This window comes from Myotis daubentonii, chromosome 9 (assembly GCF_963259705.1).
Source record: "Myotis daubentonii chromosome 9, mMyoDau2.1, whole genome shotgun sequence".
Taxonomy (NCBI): domain Eukaryota; kingdom Metazoa; phylum Chordata; class Mammalia; order Chiroptera; family Vespertilionidae; genus Myotis; species Myotis daubentonii.
In genome coordinates this window covers 80,751,466-80,766,049 of record NC_081848.1, presented here as the reverse complement: position 1 = coordinate 80,766,049, position 14,584 = coordinate 80,751,466, and the positions used below count along the sequence as shown (strand labels likewise).

The 14,584-nt window shown below is 57.2% G+C and overlaps 2 protein-coding genes across 6 annotated transcripts in view; one reads left to right on the top strand and one right to left on the bottom strand.

Moving 5' to 3' along the window:
• The window catches only part of DRAP1 (DR1 associated protein 1), a 26,188-nt gene extending 11,604 nt beyond the window's left edge, over positions 1 to 14,584 (top strand). Inside the window, exons 1-7 of one of the 4 annotated variants that reach the window (XM_059710035.1) lie at positions 3,523 to 3,798; positions 4,034 to 4,106; positions 4,196 to 4,289; positions 4,551 to 4,742; positions 4,851 to 4,944; positions 5,137 to 5,225; positions 14,527 to 14,584. In XM_059710035.1, the coding sequence (XP_059566018.1) occupies positions 3,757 to 3,798; positions 4,034 to 4,106; positions 4,196 to 4,289; positions 4,551 to 4,742; positions 4,851 to 4,944; positions 5,137 to 5,225; positions 14,527 to 14,569 (627 nt within the window). In that variant the 5' untranslated portion in view covers positions 3,523 to 3,756 and the 3' untranslated portion in view covers positions 14,570 to 14,584. Of the gene's footprint in view, positions 1 to 3,522; positions 3,799 to 4,033; positions 4,107 to 4,195; positions 4,290 to 4,550; positions 4,743 to 4,850; positions 4,945 to 5,136; positions 5,226 to 5,552; positions 5,784 to 14,526 lie in introns of those variants that run through there. The other 3 variants (XM_059710034.1, XM_059710037.1, XM_059710038.1) reach the window with 3 other exon arrangements.
• Positions 1,157 to 3,383, bottom strand: C9H11orf68 (chromosome 9 C11orf68 homolog). 2 transcript variants are annotated; one of them, XM_059710046.1, is made up of 2 exons: positions 3,226 to 3,383; positions 1,157 to 2,528 (listed from the first exon to the last, which is right to left on the bottom strand). In XM_059710046.1, exons 1-2 carry the CDS (start codon positions 3,348 to 3,350, stop codon positions 1,772 to 1,774), a joined length of 882 nt encoding a protein of 293 aa, XP_059566029.1. In that variant the 5' UTR covers positions 3,351 to 3,383; the 3' UTR covers positions 1,157 to 1,771. The 2 variants fall into 2 exon arrangements, with proteins under 2 accessions (XP_059566029.1, XP_059566028.1); XM_059710045.1 differs by lacking the exon at positions 3,226 to 3,383 and adding an exon at positions 2,810 to 3,172.

Below are 14,584 nucleotides of genomic sequence, written 5' to 3'. Positions count from 1 at the left end.
GGTGTGAAATCCTTAGTTACAGGAGAACCAGGTGGTGTTGATACTACTTGTCATCTTTGTGCGACCCCTGAGGGCCTGGCCAGGATTCCCACAAGCCTTGGCCCACGTTGGTCAAGTGCAAAGCACTGATGGTCTGAGAGGCAGGGCACCAGGCTCCAATATGTAGACCACCCAGCTCTGGGGACTTCCCAGGGCTGGGCTGAGGGGGGACTCAGACCTGGGGAAGCTGGGGGTGAGGAGGAAGCTGGGGAGGGGGCCAAGGCAGCATCTCATGACTCATCCACTTCCACCCAGTCAGCCCAGTGGCATCTCCGCTCCCCTGCTCCAAATTCCAATTTGGTGAGGATGCTGGAGGCTGAGTCAGCTCCGGCACGAGAGCAGCGTCCCAAGGGGTTTGCTGCTAGACACCCTGGCCTCCAACCAAAGCCAAGGCCAGGCATGGGGTTGGGAGGGTGCAGAGCCAGACTCAGGCTACAACAGCCTCAGCCGAGTGTGTAACCCAGAAGGATCATGTGAGTGAGTGTGAAGGGCTCACTGTGGGTGAGGCCAGGGACTGCACTGACTGAGGAAGTAGGGACGGGGTACAAGTCCTCGCTCTGCCTGGCTCACTGCATGGCCCGAGGGCACGCCCTTGCCCACTCGGCTTCAATTTCCTTGACCAGATTAGTGCCAACATCTCCTTCTAAACAGGTTGTGCGTGAAATCATGCACATAGAAGTGCTTTGCAAACTGTCCATTGCCCCCGTGATGGCCGGGGTGGTGGAGAGCGGAGGATAAATGGGTTTCCAGAGCCGCGTAGGGCTGTGCGGGCTGTTCTCTGCACAAAGATGTCCGGCCATCCTCTGTTCACCAGACCACGTGATCTGACCTAGAGCTGCCAGGACCAAGAGGGTACCTTCCCTCACAGGCATACACACATCACCCGTGTTTATGGGAAACCAATGAGAGACGGATTCTGATTCTTGGGATGGAGGGAAGCAGGGCTGGCTTGACAGAGTCTCTCAGAGCGGTTCCCAGCCTTGGCAGCCAGGAGTATCTTATTACTGGGGGCAGTTAGGAGGGCCTAGTCAGGGCAGAGGGCCAGTCTTTCCTGGCCCTGCCTGGTCCAGCAACCACAGCAGGTAACCACTAACGGTATTTTAAAAAACACTCAAGACACAGACCCAAGCTGGGTTTTATTGAGATGCCAAGAGCAGGCACATGACAAGGTAGTGAAGGAAGGGGGGAGGTGGTGCAGACTGTGAGGCGACAGGGAGGGGTAGACCCCATGTCCATGGCCCTGGCATCCCCTTTCTTTGCCAGGGGCTGAGTGGGTACAATCACCCCCCGCTCCCTCCAAAAAACGGCATGCTCGGACCTGCAGGGCCTCTGCTCCAGGGAGGGGCTGGAAGCACTAAGTTTTCTCTCTTGTGAGGGAGAAGATAAGACGGGGAGGGATGCAGGAAGGGAAGGTAAAACCAAGGATGAGGATGGCCAAGGAGGGTTCTCCTCCTGGGGGTCTGGCCGCAGACTGTGGTCCTGGATGGCAGAGGGGAGCAGCAGCAGAGTCTGAGGGTCCGGCCCTCAGAGAGCCAGAGCCTCCAGCTGATGGGGACTTAAGTCAGCCCTGAACAGAGGGCGGAAGTTCAAAGGGATTGACGATGCAGGCAGTTCCAGCGTGACCTAGTCCTCAGAGCTGGGGGACTTGGCCCCCTTGGGACAGGAAGGAGGAAGACAGGAGGACCCATCCCTAGCAGGGGGCGCAGAGGGTGGTCTTCCACAGGTGGCCCCACTAAGTCAGTTCCACATTATTGGCGCGGTCCAGCACACGGGAGCCACGCGCACTGCCCCCCAGCTGGAAACGGCTCTCATACAGAGTGGGGCAGAGGTGCCAACGGTTGGCCCGGTAGATGCCAAGATAGGTGTAGACGTCAGGCTTGTAGGTGAGCAGGCACTTAACGCCCGCCGCACGGATAGCTGCATCTGCCTCCAGCACACCCAAGCGGTCCGTGAAGTCGTCCGTGTAAACACAGATGACCTGGCGCCCACCCTCCTTGGCCCGTGGGCTCACTTTGGCCACCTGAAGCCGGCCCTCGACCACGGCCCGAGCAATGCCAGCCCAGGCGTGGTCCAGCTTGAAGCCAGGTGTCAGGTGCATCAGCCACTTGCCCGAGAGCACGTGGTGGGTGATGGCCAGCTGGCGAAGGGTACCCGGGGTGATGGGCCGCCCACTGGTCTGCAGAGCCTCCCAGGCTGCTTGCAGGCCCTGCACGTCGCCGGAGTTGGGGATGTAGCCCTGCCCATACGCTGCAATCCAGCCCACAGGCTCAGAGTTGGGCGAGCTGGGGTCCCCATAGCGGGTAACTTGGGACGGTGGGTACTTGGCTAACCAGGCATCCAGCTCGGAGGCGGGTGTGGTACGGGCATCAAACACCAACCAGGGGTCCATGTCAGCCGCCATGGCCTCGGCAGCCAGGTGCTCAGCAGTGAAGCCATCCTCACGGCCGCCTGGAGAGTCCTCCTCCTCCAGCTCCTCCCCTGGCTCTACCCTGGTGTGAGGAACCGAATTAGGGCTCATAACAGATCTGCAGCTCGCCGGGCCCTCGCGGGTGCCAGGCACCGCACTAAACACTGTGTGGCCTTGGGCAAGGCTTAGCGTCCCTGGGCCTCCGTTGCCGCATGTTTACAATGGATAACAACCGTTCCCGGCCCACAGTGCTGCTGACAATTAAATGCCTGCGGTGGAAGGAGCGCTACCTAATGCTGGGGTCATGTTTCCACTCCTCTGCCTGACTTCCAGGAAAACGAAGCTCCCAGAGAAGAGACTTACCCAAGGTCACACCTGTAGTGAGCGACTGGGCCGAAATGTGAATTCTGGTGGGGGAGCAAGGGCCCAGCTGCACCTCCGGGCCCCGCCGGTGACGGGCAGGCGTCCGGAACGCGGGCATTAATGCAGGGCGGCGAAGGAGCCCTCGTTCGCGCAGCACCGAGGCAGGCCCTGCGGGGCCAGGCCTTCCGGAGGGCGTTATCCGTCCACTTAAAATCAGGACACTGAGGCCCAGGGAGGGCAATGACGGGTCCGAGGCCCATGGGGCGATGCGGGGCTCGAACTCCCGCTTTTTAGAGCCCACGGGAAGGCCAGCTAGCGGCCCGCCGCGCCCCCCGCCCCCCGCATTGGCGTGCACGGCCAGAGGTAGGCCCCGGCCCGGCCCCTCCCTCTCTCCCCTCCCGCCGCCCCGCCGTCACCTTCGGCCTTCGTTGCGCTCGGCACCGGACCAGCTCCGGGCCCCGCTCCGGTCCTGCCTGGGCTCCGCGCCGCCGCCGCCGCCGCCGCGCCCCGCCCCCGCCACGGCCGCCGCCGCCGCCGCCATCTTAGCGCTCCGCCGTCTCAACAACAACTTTATCGACAAGCGCAGCGCGGGGCGGGGCCTCCCAGGGAGGGGCGGGGCCGGCGTGACCTCGGAGGCGGGGCCATGGGAAATAGGGGCGTGGCGGGCCTGCAGGGCGTGGCTAACGTTCGCTCTTCTGGCCGGCGGACCCGCAGGAGCGGCGGTGCTGCCGAGGCCTGACGCGCACCGCCCGGGAGGCTCCGAGGGAGGGCACTGGGCCCTGAGGGCGGCGTCCCCACCGGCGGCGCTAGGACCCAGTGGGGAGCGGCGGGGGCGGAGCGGGCGGCACCAGGACCCGGGGGAACCTCGGCGGGCGGGCGGTGAGCAGGCCCCGGGCCGGGAGGCTGCGGGCGGCGGCGCTGGGCCCGGCGCGGCGAGAGGCCCGGAGATGCCGAGCAAGAAGAAGAAGTACAACGCGCGTTTCCCGCCGGTGAGCACGTGGCCGGGTTCGTGAGGAGAGGGCCCGGCTCCCGGGAGGCTCGGGCCCAGGCCCCGCTGGGGGGCGGGCGTCTCGCGGTGTTCTGGGCCCCGACGCCCCGCCCCCTTCCTACCCTCCCCACTTCGGTGCCCCCCGCCCCCTTCCTCCAGGGAGACCCCCTCGCTGCCCCCAGCGCCGTTTTCTGGTCCAGAAGAGATGGGGTCCGAGCTCTCTGCCCCCTTCCCAGGCGCGGATCAAGAAGATCATGCAGACGGACGAGGAAATTGGGAAGGTGGCGGCGGCGGTGCCCGTCATCATCTGTATCCTGTCGGGGCTGCCCGGGGCGAGGGCCGTGGGGGCGGGGGGCGGCCTGGGGTGTTCCCGCGGGGTTCTCCTTGACGCTCCCGAGCCCGGGCCCTGGAGCTGTTCCTGGAGTCGCTGTTGAAGAAGGCCTGCCAGGTGACCCAGTCCCGGAACGCCAAGACCATGACCACATCCCACCTGTGAGTGGCCGTGCGGACGCAGGGCCCTGTGGGCTTCGGACCCCGGAGCTCACACGCTTAAGAGAGGCTGGGTCCTCGGAGGGCCCCAGGCCGCAGGCCCCGGCCCGGAGGCTGCAGGCGGGAGGCTCCTGGGAGACCAGCGAGGCCGTAGAGGCCGGTGGGTTCGAACTTGGGAAAGGTGGGGTGTTGCCGCGAAGGGGCGAGGGCGGCTGGTGGAGATGAAGGTGGAGGTGTCCCGGGCTCCCTTCCTCCGACATCCAGAGCTGCTGACTGCCCCTCGCTGGGAGCCCAGGCAGCCGGCGCTGCCAGAGGCCGTCCCCTCCCGCCTTTCAGGAAGCAGTGCATTGAGCTGGAGCAGCAGTTTGACTTCTTGAAGGACCTGGTGGCGTCTGTGCCTGACATGCAGGGGGATGGGGAAGACAACCACATGGACGGGGACAAGGGTGCCCGCAGGTGGGGAGCCAGGGCCAAGCGTCCAGGTGCAGAAGGCCAAGGCCACAGGGGTTGGAGGTGGGTGGGGGCTGGTGAAGGAGCGGGGAGACGGACTGGACCTCCCCACAGGGGCCGGAAGCCAGGCAGCAGCGGCCGGAAGAATGGTGGGATGGGAAGCAAAGGCAAGGACAAGAAGCTATCAGGGACAGACTCGGAGCAGGAGGTAAGGGAGGCCCTCAGCCCTCTGCCCTGCCCCTCCACGCTGGCCGAAGGCCGGACCCCATCCTCACCTGTGGCCGCTTTGTCAATGGGGCTGTGAGGTCAGCCTCCCGCCCCTGCCATTTCCCGGGGTCTGGGCTCTCCAGTGACGGGTCCATGCCATTCTTGTCATTTCTGACCCCTGTCTTGCTCCCAGGATGAGTCCGAGGACACTGACACTGATGGGGAAGAGGAGACACCGCAGGCCCCACCCCAGGCCAGCCACCCCCCTGCCCACTTTCAGAGGTAAGCAGTGGCCCCAGGAAGACACCAGCAGACTTGTTCCTCCAGGCCTCTGGCCTCTTGCTTGTGCTCATGGTGGCAGATTTGGGGAATGGGAAGGGAGGCACTGAGGAGGGCTTAACGACAGAGACAGTGTCTCAGAACTCCCTCCCCCTGGGCAGGGCAGTGAGTGGGGCCTGGGTCGGGGCTGAGGGACCTGTTCTGGGCCCTTCCATTTTCTGGGCTTGGCCCCCTTTGGTACAGAGGGTGGTGGGCTCCATGCTTCCTATGTGGGGCTCAGTGGGCACCGGAGGGTAACCTGACCTTCCTCTCCTGCTTTCTGCCCTGCAGCCCCCCAACACCTTTCACGCCCTTCACCTCGACTCTGCCTCTGCCCCCGCCCCCAGCGCCCCCGGGCCCCTCAGGACCTGATGCAGAGGACGAAGAGGATTATGACTCCTAGCACCCTCTGCCCCCCAGGCCACACCCCCTTTTAGTTGGTTTTAGTTGTTCTGGCGGAGGAGAGACGATAGAGCTGTTCTTAAATTTATTAATAAAAATAAAAGGGAACATCAGTGTTTATCCCAGCCTCTGTGCAGGGCTTTGTGGCCACCTTCCTATCCATCCACCTGACTTCCCCACACTGAGCGGTGGTGGGCTGGGGAGGGGCTGGAGCATGCGTCTGCCGGGTGCTGATGGAAGGAAGGAGGGGGAGTGTGCTGGTCCTGCCAAGGGACAGCCTGTCTTACACTGTATGACCCTGGGCAGGTCCCTGCCTTTCTCTGAGCAGCCTTTTCTTTCTTTCTTTTTTAAATATATTTTATTGATTTTTTTTACAGAGAGGAAGGGAGAGGGATAGAGAGTTAGAAACATCGATGAGAGAGAAACATCGATCAGCTGCTTCCTGCACATTCCCCACTGGGGATGTGCCCGCAACCAAGGTACATGCCCTTGACTGGAATCGAACCCGGGACCCTTCAGTCCGCAGGCCAACGCTCTATCCACTGAGCCAAACCGGTTAGGGCAGCAGCCTTTTCTCTTCTCTCTGATGGAGACCATTCTGCCCATTCTGGGCTACTGCAAAGGGATAGACAGGCTGAGTAATAGGCGCTGTAGAGCTATGCCTGGTGCCATGAAGGGTGGGGGAAGGGGCAGTGGGAGTAGAGGTAGGTAGGTAGATTGGGGAGAGCCTTGAAGGCCTGTGAGCAGGACAGTGACACAGTCGCTCGGTCTGTAGTCAGTTCTGCACCCGGAGCTGCCGTGTCCATGGGGCAGATGTGCTTTGAGGGGGCCATGGCTCGCTGAGGTGGGCAGGAGGCCTGGGAGCAGTGGGCAGACTTGACGTCTCTGTCAGCAGTGACTCAGCACCAATGGTCGCCTGGACATGTGCTGAGAGGGTGGGGACCCTAAGGACTCTCATGTTTCTTTCTGCAGCCACTCGGGCAGGGGCCTTTTCTAGCTGGGGACACAGGAGGAAGAGCAGGGTTCGGCCTGAAGGTCACCAGTTCGGCTCTGATGAATTGGGGTGCCTGTGAGCTGCTGAGAGGTGTGGAGTGGTACTGGGTGTAGGGCCCTAGAGAGTAGGTGACCTCGCTCCATCAAAGGAGACAGGATCCGTTGGTAGTGCCCACCCCTGGGTCTGGGAGGAAGGAGAGGCCAGCTGTGGATCGCAGGACCCCTGCCGGCTGCAGGCCAGCCTCTGCCAGAGCTGCCTCGGTGGCTGGTGTGGTGAGGCAGGGAAGCGGGAGGTGAGAAGCAGGTGAGCTGAAGCAACTGCTCAGGGCTATGAAGTAGAGATGAGAGAGCAGTGGCTCAGAGGGAGGAGGAGGGAAGTTTTTGTTTCTTTTTTTAAGATGGTGGAAATGCAGGCTTGCAGTGAGGGAGGGGTGAAGGGACAGGATGGGGGAAAATTAATGGAGTGAGGTGGGGAGTGTCCAGGGGACTGCGGCCTGACAGGGAGAGTGCGGTTTAGGTAGGAGGGTGGCGGGATTGAGTTTTTCCCAGAGGTGTCTGACTTGTGTGAAATGGGAGGCTGCTGGTTGGCCTGGGTGGACCCAGGCCGCTGGAGGATGGGGGCGTGTGGCTTCTGTCTGCCTCTCATCTGCTCGCCCTCTGGGCGCAGTGCCCCTGCTTTCTTTTGGGAAACCATTTCTCCTCTATTCAACCTGCGGTGTGTGTAGCATCTTCATGGGCAAAAGTGTCAAGGAGGCGCCGGTGGGGGTGAGATGGCCAGGGGCTCATGGGTTCCGCCTTAGCAGAGTGCTTAGGAGTGGAACCTCTAGAACCAGGCCCCAGGTTCAAATCCTGGCCTCTTCACTTACTAACCTCAAACAAGTTCTGTAGCTTCCCTGTGTTCAGTTTCTTCATCTGTAAAATGGGGCTAGTTGTTAACTTTGTTAGTTACATATACTGTACTATTTATGCTGGTAGTACCTATTAGTTAGGGACAAGGGCTGATGTAACAAACTCAAAATACAGACTCAGATGCAGTGGAACTTATTTCGTGTTCATGGAAGGTTCATAGTGGGATTTATCTGATTGGTGGGTGGTACTTCTCCAAGAGGGACTTGAGGGCCCAGGCTCACTCTATCTTGTGGCCACATCATCTTCTACCCATGACTTCCAAGGTCACTGCGGAAAGGGAAAGCTCAGACCCACGGCGGTTTTTTTAGCCCAGGACTGGGAGTGACCCTGTCACCTCTTTCACCTCCCATTGGAACGGTCACACGGTTCTCTCTGGCGGAGGCTAGGAAAGGTGGTCTAGCCAACCTGGGTGACTGACCAGCCAGGTTCTGGTGCAGGACCTCACGGGCAGCTGGGAAGGGCTTGACTCGCTCTCGGCCAAGTGTTAGGAGTGCAGCCTCTGCAGTCAGAGGACAGGCTGGGCAGACAGTGCTCCAGGCTGTGTCTGGCCTCTGAGTGCCTCCTGGGAGTGGGGAAAGATGGCTCTGCCCTGTGGGCACCACTGGGCACTGATGGGGCAGCCTGTGACTACCCCATCTGCAGAGCTCCACCTGGGAACCAGATGAATGTATTTCTTTTTTTTTTTTTTTTTAAATATATTTTATTGATTTTTTTACAGAGAGGAAGGGAGAAAGATAGAGAGCTAGAAACATCGATGAGAGAGAAACATCGACCAGCTGCCTCCTGCACACTCCCCACTGGGGATGTGCCCGCAACCCAGGTACATGCCCTTGACCGGAATCGAACCCGGGACCCCTCAGTCCGCAGGCCGACGCTCTATCCACTGAGCCAAACCGGTTTCGGCTGAATGTATTTCTTTATTCTCTATCATCGAAGAGCCAAGTCCTGTCTGACTGTCTCAGTCTGCCTCGGCTGCACGCTAGCGTGTAAGTGTGACTAGTGTGTGAAACGGGGCAGCTTCTGAGGCCACTGTGGGAGTCGGGCCTTGACCGTCATGTGAAGGGTATCCTCTCACTGTCCCTGCCGAGTGGAGAGCCTCCCTCCACAGCCCATCTAAGGATTCATCCAGCAAACGTTCACTGAGCACCAACGCCATCACTGCAGGGAAATGGGATGCGGTCTCCCACCCAACACTGAAGTCTGATGCCGCCAAGTGCTGCAGAGGAGGTGGCGACTCCCAAACTCAAGCTGTTGGTGGGAATATCAGTTGGTGCAACCACCTTAGAAAACGGTTTCTCATTGAGTCTTAATACACGCTGTTCTGCCATGTAGCAGTCCCCCGGGCACACGCCCACCACAAGACACCAGCATGCTCATGGTCCCCAGTGGAAGCCAGCCCGCATGCCCATCAGCAAGAGCACGGGTAAGTCAGTGGTAGGATGTTGCTTCACCGAACAGCAATAAAGAAGGAGCCAGGCCCTAGCCAGTTTGGCTCCGTGGATAGAGCATCGGCCCTTGGACTGAAGGATCCTGAGTTTGATTCCAATCAAGGGCACGTACCTGGGTAGCAGGCTCAAGCCCTGGTAGGGTGCCTGCGGAAGGCAACCAATCGATGTCTCTCTCTCACATCAATGTTTCTGTCTCCCCCTTCCTTCCACTCTCTATAAAGAAATCAATGGAGGTGGGGTGTTAAGGTGGGGGACGGGGGGGGGGGGGTGTGGGGAACCCTAGCTGGTTTGGCTCAATGGATAGAGTCAGCCTGCGAACGGGTTCAATTCCAGTCAAGGGCACATGTCCCGGTTGCGAGCTCAATCCCCAGTAGGGGGCATGCAGGAGGCAGCAGATCATTGTTTCTCATCATTGATGTTTCTCTCCTCTCTGAAATCAGTAAAAACATATTTTAAAAAATCAATGGAAAAATATCCTTGGGTGAGGATTAACAACAAAAAAGAACAAGCCAGTCTTACAACATCCTGGGTGAGTCCTGCAGATGTTATGTTGAGCAAAAGAAGCCAAACGCGAGTACACGCCGTGGAGACCTTGGATGGTCTGTTTCCAGGGTGCCACCTCCCTGGCTGGCTGGCTGCCCTTGCTGTTACACCTGTCAACGATCCCTTTGCCAAAGTCCTTCCAGAAAAAGAAAAGTACACACTGAGACATCGTTCATTTACATGAAATTCAGGGACAGGTGAAACTAATTCGTGGGGATAGAAGTCAGTATAATAGTTACTTGAGGCTCTGACAACCAATTGATGTGTTTCACATAAAAATTTCTGTCTTTCCCTCTCCCACGCTCTCTAAAAATGGAAAAATATCCTCTGGTGAGGACTAAAATAATAATAATAAATGGTTACTTCTGGAAGGCGGGTTGACTAGGAGGGGGCACGAGGAGCCTTCTGGAAATGTTCTATACCTTGAACTGAGTGGTGGTTTGATAGAAAAATATATTAAGCTGCACACTTTAGATGCATGCATGTTTATGATACTCATAAAATTTTTATCTATAGAGACACTTCTAGGTAGCGATGTTCTCAGGGCTTATTTCTGATGGGGGAGAGACAATAAGGAAGTTAAGTAGTGTGTCGGAGGTGATACGTGTCCTGGGGAAAATAAAGCATCATAAGGGAGGAGTGGGGAGTCCCGGGCAGGACAAGTGGCCCCAGCCAGGCTATACAGGGTTTCGGGGAGACTGATAAGGTGAGGTTTAAGGAGAAAACCCCATTAAGGGAGGATTGTGGGGGCCAGAAAACTGTCTGTGGGGAGAGGGCTCCAGGGAGGGGCATTGAGGGCAAACGCCTGGAGGGTTTGATGTGATTCTATCCGGGTTTCCCTCTGGGCTCCCCTGATTCCCATCTCCTCAGGCACCACACAGGGGCCCCACGCCAGCCCTCTTTTGGGCCTGCCTTGGCTGAGGGGTGTCCTGTGGCACTGGCAGCCCCTCAGGGCCCCAGAAACCACAAGGAAAAAAGGGTGGAGGGGAAGAAGGCAATAGGGTCCGAGTAGGAGGTACTCCTCCCCCACACCTGCCCCAGGGGCTGGGGAGGGGGAGGAGAGTTGAGGATGGAGTGACCTGGCCTGCCATCCACTGGCCTGGAGGTGTGAGATGGCCTGCTTCAGCACCAGTGTGACCTGTGGCTTCACCACATCAGTCAGGGGGGGCTATTGGTACCCCCTCCCGCGGGGTTTCTGGGTAGGGCGAGTGCATTGCCTTCTTCTAGGAGAGCTGTCATCACCCCCATTTTACTGCGGCTCTGAAAGTGAGATGAGTGGCCTGAGTTTGCTCTTTGGCCCAGAGATGGGCAGGGGCTGTACACAGGTCTGGGGGCGGGAGGGGGGTGTCCAGTGTGAGAGTGAGGGGTAGAGCTAACAGACTCCCCTACCCGAGGCACCCCCTCCCATCTGTTCTCAGGTATGTAGGCTTGACCCAGGACATGGATGGGACCAAGGTCCCACTCTTCTAGGCTGTGAGCTCTGTGGCAGAGGAGTGGCACCTGGGTCACAGGGGCCTGGTCCCTCCTCCTGGGGCACAGCTTCTGGTGAGCGTGTCATGTGGCTCTGGATTCTCTCAGGGGGCTCCTTGTAGCTGGGGAGTGGGGCAGGGCTGTGTGACACTGACCTTCCATCATCGGAGTGAATTATCTTCATTGTGAAATCACGTCTTTCCTATTTTGTGTGCGTGCACATGTTCAAATAAGATTTCTGTACCCACCCCGGTAATCAGAGAGCTGCAAAGAAAAATACAAGGTCCGCCTAGCCCACTGGTTCTCAACCTTCCTAATGCCGCGACCCTTTAATACAGTTCCTCATGTTGTGGTGACCCCCAATTTCATTGTTACAAATTGAACATAATTAAAGCATAGTGATTAATCACAAAACAATATGTAATTATATATATGTTTTCCCATGGTCTTAGGTGACCCCTGTGAAAGGGTTGTTCGACCCCCAAAGGGGTCGCGACCCATAGGTTGAGAACCGCTGTCCTAGCCGGTGTGCTCAGTGGATAGAGTGTCGGATTGTGGACCAAAGGGTCCCGAGTTCGATTTTGGTCAAGGGCCCATACCTCGGTTGCAGGCTTCTCCCCAGCCTGGGCCCTGGTCGGAGCGTGTGCAGGAGGCAACCAATTCATGTGTTTCTCTCACATCGATATTTCTCTCTGTCTTTCCCTCTCTCTTCTACTCTCTGAAATTCAATAGAAAAATATCCATGGGTGAGGATTAAAAAAAAAAAAAGAAAAGAAAATACAAGGTCCGACATGACACCCATCAGGTTGGCAAGAATAGGAAGTCAGATAGCCTGATGGCTGGTGGGGAGGTGGGAATGGCGGCGTGGTGTTCAGGAGGGAATGTAAACCAGCAGGCATGTTCGAAAGGGCAGGTTGGAGCCGAGTGTCCCCTGGCAGTTCCACTCCTTGGGAAAACCTCTCCGAGTGGGAAGGCGTGTCTTCGGCACGGTTTGAAGTGGCGAAGACTGGGAGGCTGGAAGGGCCCATCACTGGGGAACGCCTGGCCGATGGCAGTGTGGACGAAGCTTCAATGCATAGTGGTGAGTGAAAAACAGAAAAAGGCAGGACAAGATCTGGCACAGCAGCGTAGTGGAAACTACAAACAGAGAACACAGTACTCCTGTATATTCTGCCACTTACTCTGTGACTGAAGCTCTGTTTCCTCAAATAAGAAGAGCATCTCCTCCAGGGACAGGTGATTAAATGCGATCTGACACAAAGTGCTCAGCACGGCGCCTGGCACCCGGGAAGCACCCGGTCCATGTGCCTCTGTGGCTGACAGACGTGGAAAGCAGTTGGAAGGGCATGTGTTAACCACACAGAGGGACTGGGAGCAGGAATAGGGTTGGGATGGGCTGAAGGGCAAGTCCATATTAAAGGGAGGTTTTTTTGGACCCCAGTGATACATGGAGTGCCCCACACCAAGGAGCATGGATTGCTCAAGTCTATGCACCCCATGTTTAAAGAGAAAAAACCCCCAAAACACTGCCAGTTGTCTTCCAGAATAGGCTAAACCAATTTATCCTCCTAGACCAGCGGTTCTCAACCTGTGGGTCGCGACCCCTTTGGGGGTCGAACAACCCTTTCACAGGGGTCGCCTAAGACCATCGGAAAACACATATATAATTACATATTTGTGATTAATCACTGTGCTTTAATTATGTTCAATTTGTAACAATGAAATTGGGGGTCACCACAACATGAGGAACTGTATTAAAGGGTCGCGGCATTAGGAAGGTTGAGAACCACTGTACCTACGCGGTGTCCTATAAGAACAGGTAAATAGTGGCCTGCATAGGGTCATATGTGTTTTCTTTCTTTTTTTTTTTAACTATATTTTATTGATTTTTTACAGAGAGGAAGAGAGAGAGATAGAGAGTTAGAAGCATCGATGAGAGAGAAACATCGATCAGCCGCCTCCTGCACATCTCCTACTGGGGATGTGCCCACAACCCAGGTACATGCCCTTGACCGGAATCGAACCTGGGACCTTTCAGTCCGCAGGCTGACGCTCTATCCACTGAGCCAAACCGGTTTCGGCAATATGTGTTTTCTTGATTCACTCACTCAACAAATATTTCCTGAGCACCTCCTCTGTGCCAGTCGCTGTACTGGGCTCGGGGAGAAGAGCATGGAAGAACTGGTCAACCTGCTCGCACAGGGCTTCCATCTAGTTGGGGCGGGGGTAACGGGCAGACAGCAAACACATGCACATCCGCTTAATGTCGGACTATGGAGGAAGAGAAAACGGGTAGAGGACAGGGAAGTTCCAGGAGCAGGGAGGCGGCCAGGGCTCTGGCCATTTGAGTGAGTGAGAGAGAGAGAGAGAGAGAGAGAGAGAGAGAGTGTGTGTGTGTGTGTGTGTCTGTCTGTGTGTGGTGTTGCTCTTGTTTCCAGCCACAGATTCTCTCCCACCTCCTGCCCTGGTGTGTAGGGGGGGCTGGTTTCACTTTCCCCTACCCTTAAGTTCTGAGTTTTGTTTCAGCCTTGTGGGTTTCCTGCCTCTGCCCACCGCCTCTGTCTGGAGTCACCTCTCATGTTACAGGAAAGCCCATCAGCTTGGGGGTGGAGGGCCTGATGATGCGGTGGGCGCCTTGGCCCTCCATTCCTCCTCAGAAAGCTCCACTTCATCACCCATTTGGTCTGATCCCCCAGGGATTCCCCTCACTGCTACACCCAAGGGAACAGAGCACCCACCTGGTGTGGGCTTTGGGGTGATATTCTGTATTTTAATTCTAGCGCACACACACCCCCTCCACCCATCAGCCTGGGACTTTAAACAGATAACCTGACTCTCTGTGCCTCAGTTTCCTTATTATAAATGGACATAATAGGGTCCTTGTAAGGGTTACCTGATACTTACAGGGATCTGTTGACCACTGATTTTGTGACAGGATCAGTTCGGCTGTGAATGGACTTAGTCCCGGGCCCCCTGTCCTTGACCTTTGGTGCGGGCAGGAGTTCTCACCCTGACCACACACTGGAAGCACTGGGAACTGTGAAGGTGGCTGATACCCGAGCCCATCTCCAGAGATTCTGAGCTAACTGGCTGCGAGGCCCAGGCATTGTACAGAAACCCTCCCAGCCAGGGTTGAGAACCACTTGGCTAGTAGAAACCATAAAACGATTCGGAATGGTGCCTTGCTCCGAAGCCTCCAGTAAATGATGCTGCTCTGTCAACACTCGTTCCATCATTTGTTGCCTGAATTATTCCAACAAACTCCTCACTGGCCACCCTGCCTCTGGCCCTGCTGTGGGGCCAGATCCATCTTTCTAGGCTCAAAGTTAATCTTGTGACTGTCCTGTCTCCTTGAGTTTGAATCCCCTTGCCCTGTGACCTGAAGTCTTTCACATTGTTGTGCAACCACCACCACCACCATCCATCTCCACAACTTTTCATCACCCCAAACTGAACCTCTGTCCCCATTAAACACTAACCCCCATTCTTCTCTCCCACAGCCCCTGGCAACCATTGTTCTACTTCCTGTCTCTATGTCTTTGACTATTCCAGGTATCT

Coding starts and splice junctions, on each gene's coding strand:
- C9H11orf68 (XM_059710045.1), bottom strand. CDS start 3,069: ATGGGCCTCGGACCCGTCATTGCCCTCCCTGGGCCTCAGTGTCCTGAT. Junction 2,529..2,809: donor CACTACAGGTGTGACCTTGG/GTAAGTCTCTTC, acceptor TCCTCACACCAG/GGTAGAGCCAGGGGAGGAGC.